The following is a 23,755-nucleotide window of genomic DNA, read 5'->3' as shown; positions in this document are numbered from 1 at the left end:
CTGAACAAATGTGCCCTAAGTTTCAAATTAATTCATTGAAAATCTGTACCAAGATGTTTATGGTAATGGGGCTTAAAATGAGTCAGCTTTTATGGCTTCTTCCTAGGCCTTTTCTCCGACCCAAACAATTGTTGACGAGATTCTGATCCGACCCTGGAGTGTGTTCATGTGGCTTGAGAGAAAGAGGCTTCAAGTCTTTTGGCGGCGGTGGTGGGGAGGGCGGAATATGACGCGTCAAGTAAGATCATGGATCGAAAGTCAGGTGATTCCCTTGGCACTCACTGCTAGATCTTAGATTAATGGAGTTTCACTCAGAAAGGAGTTTAAATGAACACAAATGATGTTGGCCAATCTCTGGAAAATAAAAGAATTGTTAAATACGGCCAGGCACAGTGGCTCACATCTATAATCCCAGCACTTTGGGAGGTGAGGCAGGAGGATTGCTTGAAGCCAGGAGTTAGAGACCAGCCTGGGCAACCTAGTGAGACCCCATCTCTAAAATAATAATTAGGGTGTCTATAGTCCCAGCTCTTCAGGAGGCTGAGGTGGGAGGATCAACTAAGCCCCAGTGGTCAAGGCTACCGTGAGCTGTGGTTGCATCACTGTACTCCAGGGCTAGCCTGGGCGACAGAGCCAGACCTCATCTCAAAAAAAAAAAAAAAAAAAAAAAAAAAAAAGGCTCGATAGTAGTGGGTTCTTAGAACTGAGTGTTAGTGTCAGCTTTGGTATACTATCCTCCACTGCTAAATTTGGCAAAAGAAAAAAAAATGTGGCCAGGTGCGGTGGCTCATGCCTGTAATCTCAGCACTTTGGGAGGCCCAGGTAGGCGGCTGGTCAGGAGTTCACCACCAGCCTGATCAAAATGGTGAAATCCTGTCTCTACTAAAAATACAAAAAATTAGCCAGGCGTGGTGGCGGGTGTCTGTAATCCCAGCTACTTGGGAGGCTGAGGCAGGAGAATCCCTTGAACTCACGAGGCAGACGTTGCAGTGAGCCGAGGTCGTGCCATTGCACTCCAGCCTGGGCAACAAGAGCGAAACTCCGTCTCAAAAAAAGAAAGGGAAAAAAAAAAAAAAAAGAAAAAGCCAAGTGGGGAGGAGGGTGGCAGGGAAGGCGGGTGTGCGACCTGCGGGGAGAGAGGCGGCAGCGAGGGAGAGCCAGCTGTGTGGCAGGGAACGGAGAGAACCTGTGTTGGCCTCGGCTTCCAAAACACAGACGCTGAGGGCTAACTGGTAGCAGTTTCTAGAATGTCCTCGGGCTACTCGGTAGTTGGAACAGGACTGTGCTTCACTGGAATCTTCAGAAGCTCAACCCCAGGCCTGACGCATGTGGCGCTGGAACTCCGCGTTCACTGTGCAGCTGAACATCAGGGGCTGTGCTGCCAGGAGCTTCTGTCCCAGGTGTGGTGAACAACAGGATGTTTCTAACAGAAAGTCCACTGTTAGAACAGACACCATCGTCCTCCGGCTCCGGCCCTGCAATCCCACCAGGTGGGCAGCAAGCTGACGCTTCCCACATGGGCAAATTCAAGCAGTCACCGTCAGCGGAGTGTGTGTGTTGTAAAGGCACCAGGTCTTACAGAAACGACGATAGCCAGATGACAGTAAGAGGCTAAGAGGAGTAAAGCTTACGAGTTTAATTTCCTGAAAATATCCACTCCCTCTCCCACCAGTACTGCAAAGAGGCTACGCTTCTCAGCTACACAAAAGACAGGACCAGAGACTGTTCTCTCCTCCTGACGAAACTGTGCCACACAGCTCTGTGCAGCCCACTAAGTCACACATGCAGGAAGCTATCCTTGGACTACAGGCAGCATCGAAGGTGGCCCATGCAGGTCCCCAGGCCCGACCTCCCCACACCCCTTGGAGCTCCCGAGGTTTCTATGGGTGTTTGAGAACCACGTTACAAGTTTTAACTTGTACACGTTTTTTGCTTGTTTTTGTTTCTTTTTTGAGATGGAGTTTCACTCTTGCTGCCCAGGCTGCAGTGCAGTGGCGCGATCTCGGCTCACGACAACCTCCGCCTCCCAGGTTCAAGCGATTCTCCTGCCTCAGCCTCCCGAGTAGCTGGGGTTACAGGCATGCGCCACAACGCTCAGCTAATTTTGTATTTTTGATAGAGACGGGGTTTCTCCATGTTGGTTCAGCTGGTCTCAAACTCCCGACCTCAGGTGATCCGCCCACCTCGGCCTCCCAAAGTGCTGGGATTAGAGGCGTGAGCCACTGCACCCGGCCACTTGTACAAGTTTTTACACCACATGAAAAGTTACCCTGTAGCTGCTATTCCCTAAGCCACGTGGCCTTTCGGATCTCTGGGAACACCCACATCTGCAGCCGTTCCTCGGCCTGGCGGTGCTCCCCACCTCTAAGGCATCTGCAGACTTGGCTGCCGGTCACCATTACCCCCATCACCCCACCCCATGCATGCTGTGACGCCCCTGACATCAGCGCGTCGCACGAGAACAGGCTTCAAGACACGGGGTCAGGGCCGGGCGTGGCGGCTCACGCCTGTAATCCCAGCACTGTGGGAGGCCGAGGCGGACGGATCATGAGGTCAGGAGATTGAGACCATCCTGGCTAACACGGTGAAACCCTGTCTCTACTAAAAATACAAAAAAATTAGCCAGGCGTGGTGGCGGGCGCCTGTAGTCCCAGCTACTCGGTAGGCTGAGGCAGGAGAATGGCGTGAACCCGGGAGGCGGAGCTTGCAGTGAGCCGAGATCGTGCCACTGCACTCCAGCCTGGGCGACAGAGCAGGACTCCGTCTCAAAAAAAAAAAAAAAAAAAAAAAAAGACACAGGGTCAAACCAGATGATTCTCAGGGAGGAAACACATGAGAACAGCTTCAAGACACAGGGTCAAACCAGATGATTCACAGGGAGGAAGGCCTCCATGTTAGAAAAGCTGCCAATTGAGACAGCCCTTAAGAACCGCCCCTCCCCAGGTGAGAAGGAAAACACCGTGCTAAGATGCCAGCTCTTTATTACCAGGGAAGCCGTGTGCACACGCGTGGACCGCGCTCCTTGGAGCTGACTGGGCCCTTGCCTTGTCCCGTTTGTCAGAGGTGAATCCTGGTACTCAACACAGGAGCACAGTGGCCTCCCGGGAGGCTCTGATAGGTTGGTTTCTGCTGCCTCCCGGCTCAGGGCTCCTCCAAGGAACCTGCGGGGCCCCACGTGCCCAGAGCCCCTGAGGAGGGGAGCGCTGACCGGCCTCCTCGGGGCACGCTGCACTCCAGCGCTGGGCACTTCACCTGCCTCCTGGCTTGCGGTGGTCAGGCTCAATACTGACTCCACTGATCGGCACATTGAGTTCTGACAGAATGCAAACTGCGTGGGTGCTGTGGCGACATTGTTTGCACTGTTTATACAACCAGCTTTTTAGACTAAATTCGTGTCCAAACTAACACGCACGGGAACGGGCTCCAGCTGCAGCTCCTGGGTCTGTCAGGCCGGGGAGCGGCTCTACCGGAAGAGCCGGTACGTCCTGGGCAGGCGCCCGTCCTTGCTCGACAGGGCGGTCTGGATGTGCTCGTACGTGGGCAGGTCAGTCAGGTCACCCAGGGCGGCCACTGCTGGCTTCCCTCGGAGCATCTTAGAAGCAACTCTCTTCACATCTTCCGGCTTCACGTTGCCTAGTGCAGAGGGCAACCGCACGTCACACAGGCGCAGCACGGCCTCCATGCTGAGGCTGTGTCAGTAAACACACGGAGGGGGTGGCTGGTCTATGCCACTCACTCACGCTGTGCTGCTGCTGGGGGCACCTGGGCCCAAAGGCAGCCACTGGGTGTAGCCAAGGGTGAGTCCAAAAGTGACAGAAGTGAGTTCTCAGTAAATGGGGACATGGCAATGACTTAAAAATGTAGGACAAAGCCACCCAAGAAGAGTTACACTTACAGAAGAGCGAGCTCCGTGTCTGATGAGCTCACTTTAGGACGGGTCTGCAGAGAAAACCCTGAGCCCCTGAGGGCCGCATGGACAGAAGTGTGGGGTGAGAGGGGGCCAAATGGCTGCACCCAGGAACCCCAGGACAGGAGTGATTAGGTCCACGTGGGTCTGTTTTCTACAGAAGATGAGGCCCGAGGGAGGCTGGACACTCGCTCGAGGATTTAAGCGGGCGCTCCTGAGGGAAGGACAAGGGACCACATGGGGCAGGGCAAATGCCCGGGACTCCAGGCCCGGACAGGAGATGCCCACAGGTGACACCCTAAGCCCAAGCCACCCCAACTTAACAGGCAGCCTGTGCCAGGTTTTAAGCCTGTCGCCCAGAAGAGTCCAATGCACATACAACTTGGCACACAGTTTCAGGAAATTCAGACCTCCTAAGGTCACTCATGGGGGCCCCGGAAACCTGGGGCTGAGACTCCTGCCAGAGAGCCAGCAACGGTACAGCGGCATTCCGAGCCACTGCTACTCCACGTACAACGTAGCAGTCCTCTACTGAGCCCTTTTCACCTACTAACTTGAGTACTCTTTAACAACTCTGGGCAGTGGTGACAGCCCCTCCCAGGGGTGCAGAGGGTGGGGTCACCTGCCAAGGAGGCAGCAGGTACCTGGTGGGGCCAAGAAGTGAGACCAGGTCTGCGACCCCACGGCCCTGCCCTTGGCCGCCCCTGCTGAGGACAACTGGTGAAGGCCCCAGATTCCGGGTGTGATGGACATACCACAGGCCCACCACGGCCTGCGGGAGGGCAAGATGGCCTCCTCTGAGCCTGGCCGAGGCCTGTGGCAGCCCCTCACTACCCCTGCGGTACTCACGGATGAGCATGCACAGCTCGTGCGGCAGCTTTCTGGAGCGAGTAGCCAGCACCTGCCTCCCCACATCCTCGAAGATCACAGGCCTGGACTCCAGGTTCATCATGAGCATGGACGTCAGCTGCGTCTTGGCTCGTTCCAGCTCCACCTGGGGCCAGAGTCCGGTCAGGTGAGCACACACCCACCCCGTGCCACCTTCCACCCCCACTAAAGCAATGGCAAAAGGCCATCTCTGTGCCCAAAGCTGAACATAAGAAAGGGAAGGGAAGCCGGGAGCAGTGGCTCACGCCTGTAATCCCAGCACTTTGGGAGGCTGAGGCAGGCGGATCACAAGGTCAGGAGATTGAGACCATCCTGGCTAACACAGTGAAACCCCTTCTCTACTAAAAATACAAAAAGAAATTAGCCACGCGTGGTGGCGGGTGCCTGTAGTCCCAGCTGCTCAGGAGGCTGAGACAAGAGAATGGCGCGAACCCAGGAGGCGGAGCTTGCAGTGAGCTGAGATCACACTACTGCACTCCAGCCTGGGCAACACAGCGAGACTCTGTCTCAAAAAAAAAAAAGGGAACCCAGGCCCAAGTCACAGGCAACCCTGCTGGTCTCCCCTTCGGGTTTTCTAGAGAAGGGCTGTGCTATGTGTTACCCGGCTTCTACCACACTTGAAATACGGGAGCAATCTGCCTCCCTTGAGTTCTTTTCACCGTGTGACAGGCAGCGGGAGAAGGTAAAATAGTCAACTCCTAAATGCCAGGACCCCAAAGTGACCACACGGCAAAATCAGGGGGGAAAACAAATGAAACACAGGTTCTGGGGCTTCCCCGGATGCCTCTGGTGCAAGGCCCAGGCAGCTGATTTTAGCAAAGTCCCTGGGAGGTTCTGAGGGAGGCAGTGCAGGTCCTAGGCTGCCTTCAGACTGTCTTAGGGCACAGGCAGGGGTGCTGTGAGAAAGACATGCCAGCAGATCTAGGAGCCAGCACATTGAAAAACAAACACCAAAACTGATGGGCCGCAGACATTCTACATCTTTTTTTTTTTTTTTCTTAAATAGACACAGGGTCTTGTTATGTTGCCCAGGCCAGTCTTGAACTCCTGGGCTCAAGTGATCCTCCCACCTTGGTCTCCCAAAGTGCTGGGATAACAGGCATAAACCACCGGACCTGGCCTCTATACCATTTCTTTTAAGTAAAACAATTCTTAATTTAGGCAGGTCTTTTTGCAACTTTAGGCAAATATCTAAATACTTCATATTTATTTCAAGTTGACTTCACATTAGTGGAGAACTGTTTTTCTAGCAGCGCACTAGTGGAACTGAAGCATATTAATTCAACCACAATTTTATTTCTTGAATGCTTTTTTTCCTGGCCGGGTGCAGTGGCGCACGCCTGTTAATTCCAGAACTTCGGGAGGCCAAGGCAGGTGGATCACCTGAGGTCAGTGGTTTGAGACCAGTCTGGCCAACATGGTGAAACCCCGTCTCTACTAAAAATACAAAAATTAGCCATGGGGCTGGGTGCAATGGCTCACACCTGTAATCCCAGCACTTTGGGAGACCGAGATGGGCAGATGACTTGAGGTCAGGAGTTCAAGACCAGCCTGGCCAACATGGTGAAACCCCATCTCTACTAAAAATACAAAAAATTAGCCAAGTGTGGTGGTGGGTGCCTGTAATCCCAGCTACTCAGGAGGCTAAGGTAGGAGAATCACCTTGCCTGTAATCCCAGCTACTCAGGAGGCTAAGGTAGGAGAATCACCTGAACCCGGAAGGTGGAGGATGCAGTGAGCTGAGATCGTGCCACTGCACTCCAGCCTGAGCAAGACTCTGTCTTTAAAAAAAAAAAAAAAAAGAGTGTGTATAAAACTTGTTTATTTGTACCATTTCTGGTCCAGGAAGTAACAAGGTTCCCAAACATATAAGGCATCAAAAACTAAGCTTAAAAAATTAGTAAACAGGGAAGCACGGTGGCTCACACCTGTAATTGTAATCCCAGCACCTCGGGAGGCCGAGGCAGTGGATCACTTGAGGTCAGGAGTTTGAGACCATCCTGGCCAACATGGCGAAATCCCGTCTCCACTAAAAATACAAAAATTAGCCAGGCATGGTGGTGCATGCCTGTAATCCCAGCTACTTGGGAGGCTGAAGCAGGAGAATCGCTTGAACCCGGGAGGTGGAGGTTGCAGTGAGCCAAATTTGAGCTACTGCACTCCAGCCTGGGTGACACAGTGAGACTCCATCTTAAAAATAAGAAAAAAAAACCTGGTAAACAAATACAGTTTCAAACATACAATGGAGCCAGGGAAAGGCTCGAGACACCCCACGCTGCAGCCCACCTGTGCGAGCTGCTTCACCCCAGTCACCTCACAGGGGCGGCTGAGGAGGACGCACAAACTCCTCCAGTGTTTCGCCAGCAAAGCTGAGAGGGTCACACGGACAGTCCCACGACTCACCCAGTGGCTCAGAGAAAGAAGAAGTGGACCGAGCGCTGGGGGAGGGTGGTGGTCTGTTTTTCTGTTTTTGGGGTTTGGACCAGGGAAGAACAGCCTCAGCGGGCTCCCAGGTGGAGCAACTCAGCCCCAGGCTGTGCCTCCCTGGCCGCCCTGCCCTGCCGGGACCTTGGCCCTGAGGCTCGGGGACCAGGCCCACAGGTGGCCACTCCTACAACGTGGCTGTCTCCTGTCAGACCCCACAGGAAGGCCTGGAAGTGGCGCCACACTGCACTCACCGCGTCCACGCTTCCGCCCATTAAAATAAACTCCTTTGTGATGATTTCTACCATTTCTCGAACCTGTGAAGAAGGGCAAGGCAGTAACAGTGTGGCCTGCGCCCCCAGCCTGCTGACCCATCTAGGCAGGGACGCCAGGTCTGGACAGGCAGCCGCACTGAGGACGGCGGCAGGCGGGGCCCTCACCTGTCTTGGGTCAGCACTGGCGTGGATGCAGAGGAGACCAGTGTCCTCGTAGCTGTGGTGGTAGGAGGTCGCGTTATACATCCAGTGGTGCCTGGGAGGAAGCGAGAGTCACAGGAGTGAAGGGGATTCGCCAGGATCAGGCCATGGGAAACTGGAAAAAAGTCACCTGGAAGGTGGCCTCATGGTCCAAAAACACACCTGGCCTGGCCTGGTGGCCTGAGGATACAGAAAAGAGTGCAACCAACCTGTTGAGCACGTTGAGGTAGAGCCTGGAGAACATGCCCTTGCCAGGCCCGCCAGCTGAGAAGGAGCCGCCTCCGCCCATCATCATGTTCAACACCGCAAAGGGGATGAAGTCCTCCTCCTGCGGGGACAGAGGGCACAGCTGGCTGAGCCGCCCACGCCGCATCAGGAGCGCCGTGGGACGCCAGAGACGGAGGGCAGAGCTGGCTGAGCCGCCCACACTGTGTCAGGAGTGCCGCTGGATGCCAGGGACAGAGGGCAAAGCGGGCTGAGCCGCCCACGCCACGTCAGGAGTGCCGTCAGATGCCAGGGACAGAGGGCAGAGCTGGCTGAGTCGCCCACACTGCGTCAGGAGCGCCGTGGGACGCCAGGGACGGAAGGCAGAGCTGGCTGAGCCGCCCACACCGCGTCAGGAACGCCGTGGGACGCCAGGGACAGAGGGCAGAGCTGTGTGGGCAGCCCAAGCCATGTCAGGAGTGCCGTCGAACACCAGCGACGGAGGGCAGGGCTGGCTGAACCAGCCACACTGCATCAGGAACGCCATCAAACCCAGCACCAGGACTCACCAGGAAGGAGCAGCTCTCCAGTCCAACCATGATGTGCGTGAGCTCGGGGATGGGGGTCGGGCCCAGGCTGACATTGGACATGTCTCTTTCTAGCTATAACCAAGAAAACAAGCAAGTGTTGCCATATGAAAAACAGTGAGGGCTCGCAAACCCCAGATGAGATCATCTTCAGAGTGGTTACACAGAAAAACAGTGCCAGCCAGGCACAGTGGCTGATGCCTAAAATCCCAGCACTTTGGGAAGCCAAGGTGGGCAGATCACTTGAGTCCAGAAATTCAAGACCAGCCTGGGCAACGTGGCAAAAACTCCATCTCTACCAAAAAGACAAAAAAAAAAAAAAAAAAAATATATATATATATATATATATACACACACATATATAAGCTGGGCGCGGTGGCTCACGCCTGTAATCCCAGCATTTTAGGAGGCCGAGGCAGGCAGATCATGAGGTCAGGAGTTTGAGACCAGCCTGGCCAACACAGTGAAACCCCATCTCTATACAAAATTTAGCCGGGCATGGTGGTAATCCCAGCTACTCGGGAAGCTGAGGTAGAAGAATCACTTGAACCCGGGAAGTGGAGGTTGCAGTGAGCCGAGATTGCACCACTGCACTCCAGCCTGGGTGACAGAGCAAGGCTCCATCTCAAAAAAAAAAAAAAAAAAAAAAAAAAAAAAATGCAATGCAGGGCAGTGGCAGACCCACTCCCCTAGAGGAAAGAACTGCGTCCACCTTCTGCGGGGGTTGCACTCAGGCCTAGCAGCACTCACCCTCAGCAGGGGACATATTCCATGCCCTGTTGTGGGACTACAGTATGTGTTAAGGAAAAGCTACAGGTGCAGTCAACACCTATCACCCTCAGAATCAATACAAAAACACGCCACACCACGGGCCAGGGGATGTGTTCCCCACCCGAGGCCATGAGACATTCCCGCCACTTCACCTTGGCAATCCCCCCAGTGTACTGGGCCACAGATCTGTCAATATCCACGACCTCTGCGCTCCCCCAGGCCGGCTGGACCCCCAGGAGGTACTTCCGGGCACAGTCCACCAGATGCTCGTGCTCCACGCCCACACCGGCCAGCACCATACGGTCGGGAGTGTAGTAGTTCCTCAGGTAGGAATGCAGCACCTCTCGGTTGATCTTTGCTATGTTTTCTGTGGGGCAGAAACGGTGGAGGCCAACTGTGTTCTCCCTGTAAGCCGCCTAATGAGGAAGAGCCACAGACACAGGTGACTGAAGACAGCACAACCAGGCTTCCTCCAACAAGCAGCACCAGCGCCCGTCTGCAGCCACCCTGGGAAAATCCGACGCGAGCTGATATTTTACTTGCAGTCTGGCAATAGCAGCTGCGTGCGTATTGATAAAAAGAGTAAAATCTGCTTCTCCAGAACACAAATTCACAAAAAGCCTAAGATTAATTGTGTTTAGTAGTAAAGACCTAGTTACTATAAAAACTGGAAAATACGAACATTGTATAAACAGCAGACTCAGAAATCAAGAATGTTCTAAGCTGGGTGCGGTGACTCACGCCTGTAATCCCAGCTACTTGGGAGGCAGAGGCAGGAGGATCACCTGAGCTGAGCCCAGGAGTGCGTGACCAGTGTAGGCAATGTGGAGAAATCTCATCTCAAAAAACAAAAAAAGTTCTGTATATATCCATAACCTGCAAGGACAACACCAAGGAGACAAGCCAACCCCTCCCCACCACCCCTGGTGTCGCAAGGACCACTGTGTCAGATGCAGGGGCATTCTCGAGTTTGACATTTTACTTCATGAATCATCTCGGTGAGAAGTGGCTCTGGGTCAGGCCGCAGGTTCAGGTCCTCCAGCTCAAACTGGACCGCCATCCGCGTCATCTCGACTTCTTCATCTGCAAGAGAACCCAAAGGCGAGGGCTCAGTCTGCACAGGTGCAGATGAGGAACACAGCAGTGACCCACAGCTTGTGTGCTGGCCTGGGTGTCGCCTGTTGGTGGCTGTTGGCAGTCACTTCTGCCTTCATCCGGGGCAGACTGGGTGCTTGTGTGAGTGAGGGGGACTGCTACAGGGAGCAGGAACTGTGGGGCTTGGGCCTCTCAACCCGCCTCAGCCATGAAGCAGCCACGTGAGCCTGCTAAGCCCTGGCTTCCTTGCTGGTGAAAGGCACCAAAGACACTGGAACTGTCCGTCCCAAGTGCTGCTGTGAGGACACAAGACCAGACACGAAGGTGCTTAGAAACAGAGGCACATGCTGGGCTCGGTGGCTCACGCCTGTAATCCCAGCACTTTGGGAGGCCGAGGTGGGTGGATTACCTGAGGTCAGGAGTTCAAGACCAGCCCAGCCAACACTGTGAAACCCCATCTCTACTAAAAATACAAAAATTAACCCCATCTCTACTAAAAATACAAAAATTAACTGGGCGTGGTGGCGGGCGCCTGTAATCCCAGCTACTCAGGAGGCTGAGGCAGGAGAATCACTTGATTCAGGAGGTGGAGGTTGCAGTGAGCCAAGATCGCGCCACTGCATTCCAGCCTGGGTGACACAGCGAGACTCTATCTCCAAAAAGAAACAGCGGCACAGACACATGTCAAGGGTGCCTTTCATCAGTTGTGACAACAAGATCTTAATGTGGGACTGTAGCCTTTGAATGCCAAGATCAAGCTGCTGTGAAACAGTGCACCCTTAGGGTATCTGGAAAAGGCAACATTCCCCTCTCCTGGTCCTCCCCTGACAGGGACTCAAAGTCCTACCATCTGCAAGGCTGAGGAGGGTAATGGAAACAGTGAAATGGAAATTTCTGGCACACACCATTCCACTTATTTAAAGACAGTCTGAGGTGCCCTTCCGAAACGAAAGAACCAATTTCACTAAAAACATCCCAGAGCACAGATGTCTCAAATACACACTCTCTCAAACACCAAGGACTTTTACAATCACCAGTGGTTTTTTTCCTTTTTGTGGGGAACAGAGTCTTGCTGTGTTACTCAGGCTGGTCTTGAACTCCTGGGCTTAAGTGATCCTCCCATCTCTGCATCCCTAAATGCTGGGATTACAGGTGTGAGCCAGCACGCCTGGCTACTAGCACTATTTCTTTCTTCCTTTCTTTCTTTGAGACAGAGCCTCACTCTGTTGCCCAGGCTGGAGTGCAGTGGCACAATCGTGGCTCACTGCAGCCTCAACCCATCTTCCTACCTCAGCCTCCCGAGTAGCTAGGACTCTAAGTGTAAGCAACCACACCCAGCTAATTCTTGTATCTTTTTTGTAGAGACAGGGTTTCGCCATGTTACCCAGGCTGGTCTCAAACTCCTGGGCTCAAGCGATCTGCCTGCCTGAGCCTCCCAAAGTCCTGGGATTCCAGGTGTGAGCCACCATGCCCAGCCCCAGCGCTATGTCTGATGAGATCTCGCTATCACTTTGTGTTGGCCTAAAGCTCCAATTACATGGTGCTCTTTCTCACGGCTACAGGGCTTCTGCAAACCTTTCCGGTCTTCCCTATGTCCAGGCCCACTTCAAACGCCAGCGGCTGCGATCCACACCTGTTAGCCGGGGCTGCAGAACCACATCAGCCAGTAAGCCGACCACCGTGTCCAAGCCTTTGCTATCAGCAGACACAGCATACATGGTGGTGTCTCTGGAAGAAAAAACAAGCCCACAATACCAGGCCCTGAACTCACACTCTGCTCAACAGCCAGGGGCACCTCCTACCTTTTGTTGGGGCCCAGCAGACATTTCAGGGGCGCTTGGGCTTTGTGTGCCAGGGGCACCTCCTACCTTTTGTTGGGGCCCAGCAGACATTTCAGGGACCCTTGGGCTTTGCGCGCCAGGGGCACCTCCTCCCTTCGTCGGGGAACAGCAGACACTTTTCCCCTTTCTCTTTTCCTGTCTTACAGTGTGAATGCTTGGTAGGCAGGACTCACAGCTACACACAGCTTGAGTCAAAATGGAGCCACTTCTGATAGAGGTTTTTGTAACTAAGTCTCTCTCAAAAGGTGAAGTGTTTCATCCCAGCCTCCCGTTGACTGAATGAACCCACTGGTGAGTGTGGAAACATGCCCGGCCTTGGCTGGCTTAGGGGACAGTAATGGCTGGCTTGTATGGAGCTTCTGTCTCGCTGTAACATCTGTTCCCGGCATGAAGCACTGCACAGTCAGAAGCGCACAGAGCTGGCCCATGGGACAGGCACAAAACCATGGGAGGATCTGAGATCAAGTATGATCAAGTGAGATCATGCAGAACAGACGCAACAGCCGCGAAGAAGACGGAGCTTGGGAGGCAGGACGCGGTCACCAGTGCCTCTGAAGAGGGGACTTGGCTGGACCTTCACCCTAAAGAGGAGCCATTCTCAGTGACTTCGGCCCACGTGGGGAGAATGGCAAGAACAAAAGCCTGAGCTGAGGGCGAGGGCGGCTGGGTCTGAGTCAGGACACCAGCCACCTGGCCAGAGAAAGGAGTTAATCTGGGATGAGTGAGATTCGAGGCGAGAGTTGGAGAATCAAACACACCAGGCAGGAACCTGGCAGGGGCAGCTGGGAGTCAGGGGGTATTAAGAGGCCTCGTTTTAGAATGTGAATGTGTTACCTCCAAGCTAACTTTAATTCTTAGCATTTAATGTGCCTTTTATGTATAATTTTTTTAGCATTCAAACTTAAAATATCAACAATTTTAAAAATCTGTGATCTATAGTCACCCATCTCACATTGCCCAGTGCTTTCTGAACAAGCTCCACACCTGGCATGCAAAGACCACTGCACTGTGCTCCAGGCAACACCGCCCCCTCCCTCCACCAAGCAGCCGGCACCTCCCTGGCTTGGTGCCTTTTGCCCCTGCGGTCTCCTGGTCTGGAATGCCTTGTCACCTGTGTGTCTAGCAAACTCCTTCAGGAAACAGCCCAACCCTGCGTTTCCTATGATTCCTTTTCCAACTCCAGACCAAGTCAGCTGCTCATCCTCCTGGCTCCTACCGCCTTTGGCTACTGGGTCCGGTACGTATGCGAGGCCCTCTGCTCTATCTGGGAACAGAGCCTGCTCTACATCCCTGGCATGCGGCCAATGGCCTGGATGAACTGACGGGGGTGAACTGAGCTCCTGGGAGCTGTGCTTCTCTGTGTAAGCGCTGCCCACCCAAGTCTCCATCCAGGACAGGGCTCACTTCTCCCCGTGAATCTCCACACCTCCTGATGGGAGGGGCTCAGAGGGAATCTGAGCAACGACAAGAACGTCACTTCCCACGGACCCAAAGTCAGTTTGTATGTAAAAGCTGGTGTACCTTGATGTCTGGCAGTCACAAATACCCCCATGCTTTTCCAACGTAAGCAGAATTTCATCTTTGCTGTCAAATCGAGCAGTAGACTAGTAAAAATAAATAAGAAAAGCTAAATAAGCAATCCAGGCTATCACTAAAATACAATTTTTTTTAAAAATTTACTTTTGCTTTTAACACACGTACAAACATTATCTTTCAACTTAAAAGTCTTTTATTAGCATTAACTTAGCAACTTAATAATTTATTAAAATAACCATTATAGACAAGAAAAATCTCAAACATCCTTCAAAAGTATAGTCTAAAAAATTACAAAACTGGGCACTGACCGAAAATGCCAATTTTTCCAAAAAGTGAGCAATTCCACTAAGGTATTTCGCTTCATATCTCGATCCTGAATTGATAAGAACTAGTAGTAAAAAGAAAATTGACAGCTTACATCAGATATTCAAAATAAGATTTAATCAAGAGAAACATTTTAAAATGTCAATATGACACGATAATCAGATTTAATTAAACGAGGGGGATTGTGCTGATGGTTTCACAGGTGTATGTGTAGGTCAACATTTATGAAATCGTACACTTTGTTTCCACTCAGGGTACAATTCATAATTGGCATGCTAATTACAACTAACAGTCAACTAAAGCATGTGCATGTTAAAACTGCGGGACCACCCACGACACCACAACAGTACTTACTTCCTACTGTACAAAACTGTCCAAACTTATTCTGAGATGCCACGCGAAGCCCATTATCCAATGTGGTTACTTTGGTTTCAAACTTTTCCTGTCCATCAACTGTAGCAAAAACAGGCTTGGGTACTCCAGGTAAAGGAGACGAGAGGGGGATGTTGGGATAGGCACCACCACTACTAAACCGTCTGTACGCAGGAGGTCCAAACCTAAAACAGAGAGAGCGACGCAGTTACAACAGGCTTGAGACAATGAACCTGTGATGACCTGTTAGGTGCAGTTAGTTATGTTTTGTCTGGGTTAAAAGTTGAGTATCTGCCTTTCTACAGGACTTATTTCTACAGACTTTGGAAGACAAAGCAGAGACTGACAAGAAAGGCTCAGCCACGGGACCTGGAGCAAGCTGGTTCCATCCTTTGGGTCTTAGTTGCTATGTCTGTAAAAACAGGGCTTATTAACAGCAACTCACTCTAGGTGCAGTTTGTACACATAAAGCACTTAACAGCTCTGCCCTCCAACAGCATCACTGAAGTCTTAGAAGCCATATCCCTTATTAACCTGGTCCGAAGGCGGGGTGTGACTTGGCCTCCGTCTCCCTCTCCAAATTCATCTCTTGAACCCCAACAGCCCCATAGGTCCTGGTCACACTGATTCTTCTGTCAATTCCTGGAACACATTTGACTCATCATCCTCAAAGCTTCTTCACTATTCCAGGGCTTGCCAAGCCTTTGCCCATGCCTACCCCTTCTTTCATTCTTCAGCTCTTCCCTTAAATGTCACCCTGATGGAGGCCTATCCCTCATCAGTCTAGTCTTTCCTGTTATTTTCTATCACGAAAAGCTGCTTGTTTACTCCAAAGCATTTACGCGACTGCCGATATTTTGTTCACGCTCCAGTCTGTATCCATCTCCTGCAGGCAGCACCTCCGCACCCCTGAAACAGCACTCGTTGTGTGGGGAGGGGCGACGCCTGTGCTGTCGGAACAAAGTTCCAGCGTGGGGAAAGGCAGGCCCGGTCACTTGGGCGGGAGAAGCGGTGGGGACGGAAAGGGTTCTTAAACGTCAGAGATCAACGGACAGAGCGCAGCAACCGAGAGCCTGGACCCTGGTGTCAGAACTCTGCGGGTCTAACAGAGCTGGGCCCCCACCGGCTCAGCCTCCTGAGGGAGCACGCGGCAGGTGAAGCGCAGGGGCAGAGATGAGGCATGGCCTCGGACAAGGCCCGTCGACCCGGGAGGTGAGGGGGGGAGAGGACCCAGCAGCCGGGAGAGGAGAGACAGATGGGACTGCGTCCCCGGGCTCGAGGCGCAAGGCAAGGCAGGGCCCCCGTCGCCTCGGGGACGACACCAGTGTCCCGAAGTGCGAGCCCGTCCGACGGGCGCCATGTCACCTGTAGAAACCAAAGACGGAGCGTCCAGAAAGACTCGAGCCGCCCCCGCCCCAGGCCGAAGCCTGGCTCGCCTTTGGCTCACCTCAGCCGCGAATGGCCCCAAGAACCCGAGCCCCGCAACAACCGCGTCGCCGCCAGGACCACAGCCGCCATCTTGCGTCTCCGCCCCTGCTTCAGTCGTCACTTCCGCTTCCGCCCCGCGGCTTCCCCTCCCCCTCGGCGACGGCCCAAGGCGTTCCGGCGCTCGCTTCCGGTGCTCGGAGCGGAAGCAGCGGCGAGAGGCTCGGCTGAGAGGGGGCGGCCGAGCGGCGGGCGACGGGGGCGGGCGACGCGGGCCGCGGCACGGGCGGAGCCGGGGCCATGGAGCCGCCTCTGCCGGGCTAGGCAGATCCTGCCCCGCCGGGCCCGCGGCAATGTCGGGCTACCCGCGCCGCCCGGGCGCCACCCCGCTGTCCCGAGCCCGGAGCCTCGCCATTCCCGACGGTGAGCGGGGCAGGGGCCGAGTCCAGCGGTCCAGGTGGGCGGCGGCCGCCCCGGCACGCAGTAAAGTCACTGTTGTCGTTGCTTCCAGCTCCAGCGTTCTATGAGCGCCGGTCTTGTCTCCCCCAGCTAGACTGTGAGCGCCCCCATGGCAGGGACCTGGACTCCCCCGTTTTCGGCATTCCGCCGGCCTTTATGTGCTATGTGCCCAGCCCGGTGCTGGCTTCCGTGGGAGACACAGGTGAGAGACGAGGGCGCCGGCCCCGGGGACGCCTCCAGTTCCCGCGCCACCTGTGGCACCTCCGCTGCAGCACGAGCTCGTCCATTGACCCGTCAATGAGCACAGCGCTCTCTGCGTGCCAGGCACTCGGAATTCAAAGGCGGAGTCCTCTGCTAGGAGCTCACAGTCTGGTTGCTGGGAGACCTCCCCCCAGACAGACCGTTCCAGTACGGGATGGTTAGTGCCCGGGGAGCGCAGGAGCCCACCCGCTTTCCTCGTTGGGGCTGGAGTGGGGGTGCCTTCGCCCAGTGGGCAGTGATTGGAAACCGAGCTGGAGCATTCCATCTGCCTCCACAGCCGGGCAGTGGCCAGATCTGGTTCATCCTTGTTCTACCCAAGCAGAAGTGCCGCTGGGTGCCCGGGGTGTGCAGGAGTGTTTGTGTGGTTATGCCAGGATCTGAGGACATTCGGGGGTTGTCACAAGACCAGAGGACACGCTCGCCCCGGCTGGGCTTCAAAACCTGCTGAGGAACCTTTTTCAGACCACAGACACCAGGGCCAGTCTGCAAGTCAGGCCATCTCCAGGGTTACAAGCCCGGGGGCGTTTTTTTTTTTTTTTTTTGAAGTTCTCTCGGCCGACCGGGCGCAGTGGCTCACGCCTGTAATCCCAGCACTTTGGGAGGCCGAGGCAGGCGGATCATGAGGTCAGGAGGTCGAGACCATCCTGGCTAACAGGGTGAAACCCCGTTTCTACAAAAACAGAAAAATTAGCCGGGTCTGGTGGTGGGCGCCTGTAGTCCCAGCTACTCGGGAGGATGAGGCAGGAGAATGGCGTGAATCCAGGAGACGGAGCTTGCAGGGAGCTGAGATCGCACCACTGCACTCCAGCTTGGGCGACAGAGCAAGACTCCGTCTCAAAAAAAAAAAAAAAGTTCTCTAGACTGTGAGAACCACTGCAGTGGAGACTCCATGTGCAAAGGAAAAAACCAAATGTGAGGTCATAAAGACTTCCTTCCAGCATGGTGGGTGACATTGTTTCTTTGCAGATTTTGGCTATGGAAAGGGGAAATGTTCTAAGCAGAGCCCGTCAGGAGCCCACGGGACACATTTTGGAGGTAGAGTAGTTCAGCAACCTTTTCTTCTTGTCTCCATCCAACACAGGTTGCCAGGCACGTGTCTGGTGGCGGGACTGTCAATGTGACTGGCTATGTGGTGTAGCTGGAGCCCAAAAGAGCAGGTGGGGGTGGGATTTCAAGGGTTCAGTCTTGACCCTAGAGTAGGAGCGAGGTGCAAGGACAGAAGAACCTGAGCAAGGGGACATCAGGGAGCGGGGAAGCCCCACCTGGGGGGCTGGGGCCACAGGAGCCAGCTTTACATGGGGCTCGCAGCTGGGAGGGCCAAGTGTGGCTGCTTAAGTCCCCGGAGGGTGGGAAGGCGGTGGCAAGAGGGAGAAGGGAAAGGTGGGCGTTAGTTAGGCTACCTAGGTAGGAAAGCCGGGAAGAGGGTCAAGGGGGACCGGGTCCCCAGCTTTGCAGCACCTGAGGAGCTTTTTGTTATTGTTGTTGCTTGATACGGAGTCTCGCTCTGTCCCCCAGGCTGGAGTGCAGTGGCACGATCTCGGCTCACTGCAACCTCCGTCTCCCGGGTTCATGCCATTCTCCTGCCTCAGCCTCCCGAGTAGCTGGGACTACAGGCGCCCACCAGCACGCCTGGCTAATTTTTTGCATTTTTAGTAGAGACGGGGTTTCACCGTGTTAGCCAAGATGGTCTGGATCTCCGGACCTCGTGATCCACCCGCCTTGACCTCCCACAGTGCTGGGAGTACAGGCGTGAGCCACCGCACCTGGCCACCTGAGGAGCTTTTAGAACTCCTAGCACAGGTTGACCTCACAACAGGGAACTGGGTGTGTGCAGTGGGGTGGCCTGGGTCGTTTTAAAGCTCCCCAGGGGAGCTTTAGTGAGCAGCATAGTGTGGAAGGAGAAGATTTCAAATGCAGACGCACGTCCCTGTCACTGCCCACCTTCAGCCGCCTTCACACTTCTTAGTGCCGCCTGAGTCATGGTAGAATGACGAGCGTGGCTGCCCGATCTCGCATGTGGCCATGCTCTGGAAAGACAGGTGAACAGGAAGGTTCCGTTTCAACGCTCTTCAGTAGACTTGATGCATTTGTGATGTCTGTTATTTCAGATGACAGATTTGAAGATATTGAAGAGGCAAATCCATTCTCCTTTAAAGAGTTTTTGAAGACCAAGAACCTCGGCCTGTCAAAAGAGGATCCGGCCAGCAGAATTTATGCAAAGGTAAATCCACGGCATTGTGGGGGATGGCTCTGTGGGACGTTTCTGTTCTGGCCTCTGCAGCCTCCTTTGGAGGAGATTGTGAGTGTGGCAGAGCAGGGCAGGCGTCAGTGCTGGGGAGCAGCTCTGGGCTCCTTCCAGTAGAGAGATTGGGCCTTTCTTCGTGTTCCGAGGCAGAACACAGAGAAAGGAAGATGCGCTCCGACTCAGAAGCATGGCCTCCATTGTTTTTTTTTTTTTAGGAAGCCTCGAGGCATTCACTGGGACTTGACCACAACTCCCCACCCTCCCAAACCGGAGGGTATGGCCTGGAGTATCAGCAGCCATTTTTCGAGGACCCGACAGGGGCTAGTGACCTCCTGGATGAGGAGGAGGATGAGGACACTGGATGGAGTGGGGCCTACCTGCCATCCGCCATCGAGCAGACTCACCCCGAGAGGGTCCCTGCCGGCACGTCGCCCTGCAGCACATACCCTTCCTTTTTCTCCACCCCGTCGGAGCTGGCAGGGCCTGAGTCTCTGCCCCCGTGGGCGTTGAGTGACACTGATTCTCGCGTGTCTCCGGCCTCTCCAGCAGGTAGTCCTAGCGCAGACTTTGCGTCTCACGGAGAGTCTCTGGGAGACAGGCACCTATGGACGCTGCAGATAAGTTATGAAGCAGTAAGTGAGCCTTGCGGCGCCCTCTGGCACAGTGCCTGTCCGAGCGGCTTCTCCCGGGGAGAACCTGGAGCCATCCTACCTCCTGGGTGGCCTGGTTTGATTTCCAGGACAAGACGACTTGTGTGACAGCCTGCTATCCACTTTCCCTTTGACTTTGCTTCTGGTTACACGTGGGAATAGAACCGGCTAAAGAGGACTGGTGAGCTAGAAGCTGTGAATCGGATGCAGTTGGGCACTCACAGGGCTGTGCCCTCAGTAAAGGCGGGCTGCAGTTGCCAGCTCAGGGACATCTTGCTAAGTATTCCAAGAGGAGGAACATTTTTAAAAAATTATAATCATCTAAAAGGTTATAAGCTTTGAGGTAAAAAAAAAAATTTTTTAGCCGGGCGCAGTGGCTCACGCCTGTAATCCCAGCACTTTGGGAGGCCGAGGCGGGCGGATCACAAGGTCAGCAGTTTGAGACCAGCCTGGCCAACATGGTGAAACCCCCGTCTCTACTAAAAATACCAAAATTATCTGGGCGTGGTGGCGGGCGCCTGTAGTCCCAGCTACTCGGGAGGCTGGGGCAGGAGAATCGCTTGAACCCGGGAGGTGGAGGTTGTGTGAGCCGAGATCGCACCATTGTACTCCAGCCTAGGCGACAAGAGCGAAACTCTGTTTCAAAAAAAAAAATTTTTTTTTTTTTCCTGAGACAGTGTCTCTGTTGCTCATGCTGGAGTGCGGTGGCACGATCTCGGCTCACGCAACCTCCACCTCCTGGGTTCAAGCGATTCTCCTGCCCCAGCCTCCCGAGTAGCTGGGACTACAGGCGCCCGCCACCACGCCCAGCTAATTTTGGTATTTTTAGTAGAGACGGGGGTTTCACCATGTTGGCCAGGCTGGTCTCCAACTCCTGACGTTGTGATCCACCCGCCTCGGCCTCCCAAAGTGCTGGGATTACAGGTGCGAGCCACTGCCCCCTGCCTCTGAGTAAAATTAACTGGCATCTGTGACCACAGGTCTTTGAAAAGTGCCCGCCTCCGTCTGTGGTCTTCCTCTGTAGTGGCTGCAGGTGGACGCTGCACTGACCCAGCCATCTCTGCTTCTCAGGAGGCTCTAGAGCCAGACTGCAGAAGCACGTGCCCTTTTGAGCGAGACATGCTGACTTTCTAATAAGGATGTTCTCTCTCCACAGCTGAAAGATGAAAATTCTAAGCTGAGAAGAAAGCTGAATGAGGTTCAGAGCTTCTCTGAAGCTCAAACAGAAATGTATGTAAGCTTTTAGTTAGGAATGCAATCCACAACATCTAATCCACAGGGAAATCCGTTTTTAAATGATAATGAAGTAATCAGAGTCAAACCAGATCTGGGTTTTATTGTATGTAAATGTTCAGCATCAAACACATTTCTCTGTTCTGCGTAAAAGTTTATTTTGAGACAGAGTCTTCCTGCGTCACCCAGGCTCGGGTGCAGTGGCGCAATCACGGCTCACTGCAGCCTTGACCTCCTTGGCTCCAGCGATCCTCCCATCTCAGCCTCCTGAGTAGCTGGGACCAGGCATTCGCCACTGCACCTGGCTAATTTTTAAATCTTATTTCTGTAGAGACAGGGTCTCACTATGTTGCCCAGGCTTGTCTCAAACTCCTCGGCTCAAGGAATCCTCCCGCCTCAGGCTCCTAAAGTGTTGGGATTATAGGCGTGAGCCACGGCGCCTGGCCGAGGTTTATTTTAAACTTTAGACAAAAAGCCACCAAACGCCTTGTCGGAGCAGCAGTGCTGTGAGAGCCGTTCCCTGCACGCCTGCCTGGTGGCTGCAGGTCCAGGCCTGAGGCTGCTGCTGCCTCCCCTCTGTGCCTGAGACCCATTCCATCACAGGCTCTTAGCGGGTTTTATCTGGCTAAGGAGGTATCTTTTTGTAGTCCTCTTAAAAGTAGCCACAGAAATTAACAACGCTGGTTTTTCTTTAACAAGGGTGAGGACACTTGAGCGGAAATTAGAAGCAAAAATGATCAAGGAGGAAAGCGACTACCAGGACTTGGAGTCGGTGGTTCAGCAGGTGGAGCACAACCTGGAGCTGATGACCGTATGGGCTTCTTTATCTGAATCGGACGAGCTGGGTGGGGCAGGAGCGCTCCTGAGCAAGTGCTGCCGTCCTCAGCAGCTGGTGCAGCCTGCCCTTGGGAGCGGGGCCATGTGGCTCTCTGGGACCGGTGTCCCTTGAGATCGCTGTCTCGCTGTGCCTGGGGATAGCTGGCCCACGAGGGCATCCGTGGGGAGTGGGAGGCCAGAGCACAGACGCTGCGCGATGAGCCCTTCCCAGGGGTGGTCTGAGAGTGGAGGCAGGACTCGGTGGGGCACAGGGGCTGTGAAGGGCCACAGCCAGGTTGGGTGGCCTCCTGTTCCCTGGGTTGGGGCCCGTGTCCGGTATGGATGTGAGGACATCAGTGATGCTTTTTGTGTTTTTTTTTTTATTTTTTTTTTGGGTAACAGAAACGGGCTGTAAAGGCAGAAAATCACGTCGTGAAACTGAAACAGGAAATCAGTTTGCTCCAGGTAATTAAAGAAAGGACTTCAATGTTTTCCTTTGATTTGTGGAGTCACATAATGAATTCAGGAAGAAAGAGGCGAAAGACTCTGCTGGGGTTTCCCCTGAGCCCAAGCAGAGAAAGGACTTCAAATGAGGACAGCAGCCGCTTCATGTCTGGGCCTGAAGCAGAGGGAGGCCCTGGAGCTCTGTTGGGAGTTTGGGGTCTGGCACAGGGCATCCACTTGTAGGAGTCCGTGTTTCCATAGAGCTGGGTGCTGGGCATGTACTGGAGTGAAGGGGAAGCCATTAGGCCCCCAGTCCCAGAGGCAAGCCCCCAGTTAGGCCAGAGCACCCATCCTGAGTGCCAGGCCCCCACGGGTAAGCCCTCGCCTCGCCGGGTGTTGACTTTCAGCCGGGTCGCCTCGGAGCTGTTCTCTCCTTAGCCGTAACCGTCCCCTCAGGCGCAGGTCTCGAACTTCCAGCGAGAGAATGAAGCCCTGCGGTGCGGCCAGGGCGCCAGCCTGACCATGGTGAAGCAGAACGCCGATGTGGCCTTGCAGAGCCTCCGGGTGGTCATGAACAGCGCACGGGCTTCCATTCAGTGAGTGCCTGGGAGGCACTGGGAAGCCTGGCGGGGAAAGGGGTGAGATTGGAGTGGTCGTCGGTGATCCTGAGTGGGGGCCCAGGCTGATGGCACTGTGGCTGGAGGACCAGGGAGCCGCAGGGAGGGACGCATGCTCAGTGGTCCTGTTAGCTCTCTGGGTCACGGTGTGGACAGACCACAGGCTTTCTAACCTGCCTAGCAGTGTCTGATCCCACCTGGGTGGTGCAGACAGCCACACCACCTGTGGACACTAAAGCTCTAAATAAAGGAAATAGTGGTAGTTTCCCTCCTGGTGAAAAAGCAAATTCCCAGAAGGCCCTTACTACTGTGCCTGGCTGGGGACACACCAGCCACCATCACTGTGACAGTGGTGAGTGCCTGCCACCCACTGGGCTGAGCTCTGCAGGGCGGTGTTGGCCCCCCCAGAGCACTCCCTGTGAACAAGGGAGCCGTCTCCTGTGAAGTCAGGTATGGGTCTCCTCAAAGAGGAGCTAGGAGTGGAAAACCTGTGATTCTCCCCCGAGCCTTTCCCTTTCTCCTCCCCAAACCCTGTCCCTTTCTGCCTCCCGCAAACCCCACCCCTTTCTCCCTGGAACCCCTTCCCTTTCTCCCCCCAGAACCCTCTCCCTTTCTCCCAGGAACCCTGTCCCTTTCTCCCCCTGGAACCCCTTCCCTTTCTCCCCCCAGAACCCTCTCCCTTTCTCCCCCCAGAACCCTCTCCCTTTCTCCCGGGAACCCTGTCCCTTTCTCCCCCCCCGCCAACCCCACCCCTTTCTCCCTGGAACTCCTTCCCTTTCTCCCCCCAGAACCCTCTCCCTTTCTCCCAGGAACACTATCCCTTTCTCCCCCCCTTTCTCCCCCCAGAACCCTCTCCCTTTCTCCCAGGAACCCTGTCCCTTTCTCCCCCCCGCCAACCCCACCCCTTTCTCCCTGGAACCCCTTCCCTTTCTCCCCCCAGAACCCTCTCCCTTTTTCCCAGGAACCCTGTCCCTTTCTCCCCCCCGCAAACCTCACCCCTTTCTCCCTGGAACCCCTTCCCTTTCTCCCCCCAGAACCCTCTCCCTTTCTCCCCCCAGAACCCTCTCCCTTTCTCCCGGGAACCCTGTCCCTTTCTCCCCCCCCGCCAACCCCACCCCTTTCTCCCTGGAACTCCTTCCCTTTCTCCCCCCAGAACCCTCTCCCTTTCTCCCAGGAACAC

The 23,755-nt window shown here is 54.5% G+C and overlaps 2 protein-coding genes across 9 annotated transcripts in view; one reads left to right on the top strand and one right to left on the bottom strand.

The window, feature by feature from the left end:
• Positions 1-2,814: 2,814 nt before the first annotated feature.
• Positions 2,815-15,998, bottom strand: PMPCA (peptidase, mitochondrial processing subunit alpha). 4 transcript variants are annotated; one of them, XM_032165663.2, is made up of 13 exons: positions 15,873-15,998; positions 14,408-14,610; positions 14,038-14,117; positions 13,715-13,797; positions 11,986-12,080; positions 10,240-10,340; positions 9,410-9,673; positions 8,469-8,561; positions 7,905-8,023; positions 7,660-7,750; positions 7,474-7,536; positions 4,757-4,901; positions 2,819-3,633 (listed from the first exon to the last, which is right to left on the bottom strand). In XM_032165663.2, exons 1-13 carry the CDS (start codon positions 15,941-15,943, stop codon positions 3,464-3,466), a joined length of 1,578 nt encoding a protein of 525 aa, XP_032021554.1. In that variant the 5' UTR covers positions 15,944-15,998; the 3' UTR covers positions 2,819-3,463. The 4 variants fall into 4 exon arrangements, with proteins under 4 accessions (XP_032021556.1, XP_032021554.1, XP_032021555.1 ...); XM_032165664.2 differs by lacking the exon at positions 2,819-3,633 and adding an exon at positions 3,691-4,121; XM_032165662.2 differs by lacking the exon at positions 2,819-3,633 and having other exon boundaries at positions 3,691-4,901.
• Positions 15,999-23,755, top strand: part of ENTR1 (endosome associated trafficking regulator 1) — a 9,054-nt gene continuing 1,297 nt past the window's right edge. The window contains exons 1-10 of one of the 5 annotated variants that reach the window (XM_058445100.1): positions 16,077-16,273; positions 16,362-16,511; positions 16,634-16,727; positions 17,537-17,605; positions 18,679-18,791; positions 19,031-19,447; positions 20,622-20,695; positions 21,398-21,509; positions 21,917-21,979; positions 22,415-22,554. In XM_058445100.1, coding sequence (XP_058301083.1) covers positions 16,419-16,511; positions 16,634-16,727; positions 17,537-17,605; positions 18,679-18,791; positions 19,031-19,447; positions 20,622-20,695; positions 21,398-21,509; positions 21,917-21,979; positions 22,415-22,554 — 1,175 coding nt within the window. In that variant the 5' untranslated portion in view covers positions 16,077-16,273; positions 16,362-16,418. Of the gene's footprint in view, positions 16,274-16,361; positions 16,512-16,633; positions 16,728-17,536; positions 17,606-18,678; positions 18,792-19,030; positions 19,448-20,621; positions 20,696-21,397; positions 21,510-21,916; positions 21,980-22,414; positions 22,555-23,755 lie in introns of all 5 variants that reach the window. The other 4 variants (XM_032165668.2, XM_032165669.2, XM_032165666.2 and 1 more) reach the window with 4 other exon arrangements.

The sequence above is a fragment of the Hylobates moloch genome, unplaced genomic scaffold (genome assembly GCF_009828535.3).
Source record: "Hylobates moloch isolate HMO894 unplaced genomic scaffold, HMol_V3 SCAFFOLD_10, whole genome shotgun sequence".
NCBI classification, from domain to species: domain Eukaryota; kingdom Metazoa; phylum Chordata; class Mammalia; order Primates; family Hylobatidae; genus Hylobates; species Hylobates moloch.
This window is presented reverse-complemented; position numbering and strand designations above follow the sequence as displayed.